This window comes from Opisthorchis viverrini, assembly GCF_000715545.1.
Source record: "Opisthorchis viverrini unplaced genomic scaffold opera_v5_64, whole genome shotgun sequence".
NCBI lineage: Eukaryota > Metazoa > Platyhelminthes > Trematoda > Opisthorchiida > Opisthorchiidae > Opisthorchis > Opisthorchis viverrini.
In genome coordinates, this window is record NW_008751720.1 from 1,521,358 (window position 1) to 1,524,202 (window position 2,845).

Below are 2,845 nucleotides of genomic sequence, written 5' to 3' on the forward strand. Positions count from 1 at the left end.
CATTAAGCGGGTATGAGAACAGACAACTCATGGTGGTTACATTGCTGACAAGGTTGTTTTATCCACTTAGTAGTACTCAGAGCAAAATTGATGGTGCAAAGAGGAGATTGAGCTGGTACCTTGAGCGGATTCCGCTATTTCGACCTTCTGATATGTAGGAAAGTGGGATTTAATTTGGACCTCGAATGCATGATGAAATCGTCGAGATTGAGAACTCGATGGACTACACCTACCTGATGAGTCTCATACAGAGCGCAACTCAACAGGCTTTCACCAGTTGTCCCTTATTAGTTGCATCAAAAACAAGGAATTCCTTTCCCCGCAACTTTTCGTATGCGGGATCAAAGCCGCACAGTCCATATCATATGTAGCAACATCGGATGCACTACTTAAAAACTTACTGGAGGTTATATAAGTAAATTGAATTATCGAGACTCATTAGCGGCCTCAACGTCTTCAAGACACGAACTAAATAAAAAAGTAGAATTGGCCTGACCAATCACTGCATAAATATTCGTGATCAATCATAGCAATTGAATGCGCTACACCAGGCCGCTTCATGTTTCAGTTGGTACGATATTCGAGATACCGCGATACATGTATAGACGTAATACACTACTCATAAGGTTGCCGAAAACTCTTCGACAGCCCACGACCGTTTTCGCCATTATTTTGCTGATTTTGTACGATTTGTGTTCAAGTAGAACGTAAATATGGTGGAACCTCGGGAGCTGCGCTTATCTGATGGGCTTCAAGAAGGGCGAAACCGGTCGTGGGCTGTCGAAGAGTTTTCGGCAGCTTTACGAGTATGGTACTACCTCCGCCCCGTTATNAGCAATTGAATGCGCTACACCAGGCCGCTTCATGTTTCAGTTGGTACGATATTCGAGATACCGCGATACATGTATAGATGTAATACACTACTCATAAGGTTGCCGAAAACTCTTCGACAGCCCACGACCGTTTTCGCCATTATTTTGCTGATTTTGTACGATTTGTGTTCAAGTAGAACGTAAATATGGTGGAACCTCGGGAGCTGCGCTTATCTGATGGGCTTCAAGAAGGGCGAAACCGGTCGTGGGCTGTCGAAGTGTTTTCGGCAACTTTACGAGTAGTGTACTACCTCAGCCCAGTTATTCTTCTGGACTCTCAGTCAATGAAACAAAGGCTTTGACAAGACACTGCACATACATTTGAAAAATTCTTTGTTTTAACGACAGACTCAATCGAACTGCTATTTCTTGAAAGCGATTTCAAAATCCTCATAAGTAATATGTTATGTCAAGTCAAGACGAAGTCTTTCTTTTCGGCCAATCATGTGTCTACTCTCCAGAAATCGAAGGTCAGGGCAAAAATAACTGTGCAAATGACGGTCTCTTCCTAACCTCTGATGTTCATTCATTTTTATCGTATTAAACTGTTGTTTTAGGCATAAAGACCTGGTGCAGCAAACTGGTGTGTTGGTACAAGAAATCTACAAAAACCCAGAGTAAAAGCGGGCGTCCAAAGATACTCAGAGGACGAAGGTTGGCAGCAAAAAGGTGTTCTTTTAAACTAACGTAACCACAAACTTTAGGCATCCTCATGCTGGATGAAGCACGACTATTCCAGTCATTCTGACAGAGGAATTTACTTGCGATTCTCGGATTACCAGTCTGGTTGATCACCATTTTTAGGTTGAATAGATGTGTGACCGGGTTTTTGGATGATTGGGTTATGGATTATCACTTCTAGCTACCCAGCTGTGACCATATTTGATCAAATCTAGGTCGACTGGCCGGAAGATTGAAGAAGCATACTGATGTGAAGTAGTACTATGTATTGCATGTTGATTCACCAAGAGAGTGAAGTGAAGTGAAGTGAAGTGAAGTGAAGTGAAGTGAAGTGAAGTGAAGTGAAGTGAAGTGAAGTGAAGTGAAGTGAAGTGAAGTGAAGTGAAGTGAAGTGAAGTGAAGTGAAGTGAAGTGAAGTGAAGTGAAGTGAAGTGAAGTGAAGTGAAGTGAAGTGAAGTGAAGTGAAGTGAAGTGAAGTGAAGTGAAGTGAAGTGAAGTGAAGTGAAGTGAAGTGAAGTGAAGTGAAGTGAAGTGAAGTGAAGTGAAGTGAAGTGAAGTGAAGTGAAGTGAAGTGAAGTGAAGTGAAGTGAAGTGAAGTGAAGTGAAGTGAAGTGAAGTGAAGTGAAGTGAAGTGAAGTGAAGTGAAGTGAAGTGAAGTGAAGTGAAGTGAAGTGAAGTGAAGTGAAGTGAAGTGAAGTGAAGTGAAGTGAAGTGAAGTGAAGTGAAGTGAAGTGAAGTGAAGTGAAGTGAAGTGAAGTGAAGTGAAGTGAAGTGAAGTGAAGTGAAGTGAAGTGAAGTGAAGTGAAGTGAAGTGAAGTGAAGTGAAGTGAAGTGAAGTGAAGTGAAGTGAAGTGAAGTGAAGTGAAGTGAAGTGAAGTGAAGTGAAGTGAAGTGAAGTGAAGTGAAGTGAAGTGAAGTGAAGTGAAGTGAAGTGAAGTGAAGTGAAGTGAAGTGAAGTGAAGTGAAGTGAAGTGAAGTGAAGTGAAGTGAAGTGAAGTGAAGTGAAGTGAAGTGAAGTGAAGTGAAGTGAAGTGAAGTGAAGTGAAGTGAAGTGAAGTGAAGTGAAGTGAAGTGAAGTGAAGTGAAGTGAAGTGAAGTGAAGTGAAGTGAAGTGAAGTGAAGTAATCGTTCAGCTTTAGCGCCCTTTCGGTGCCTAACTGCCATGCAACCCAAAGGAGGCACGAGGGCTGGGATACTGTCAGGTTGCCCAAGCCTAGACAGGGGAAATCGAGAGACAGAGGTCGGGTTCGAACCACGAACCTTCCGGTCAGTAAATTCGCGCTCTAACCACT

At 42.5% G+C, this 2,845-nt stretch overlaps 1 protein-coding gene across 1 annotated transcript in view; it reads right to left on the reverse strand.

The window, feature by feature from the left end:
• Window positions 1–520: 520 nt before the first annotated feature.
• Window positions 521–2,845, reverse strand: part of T265_04101 (hypothetical protein) — a gene marked incomplete at both ends in the record, with an annotated part of 13,071 nt that continues 10,746 nt past the window's right edge. The window contains one exon of the mRNA XM_009168747.1: window positions 521–615. Coding sequence (XP_009167011.1) covers window positions 521–615 — 95 coding nt within the window. The remainder of the gene's footprint in view (window positions 616–2,845) is intronic.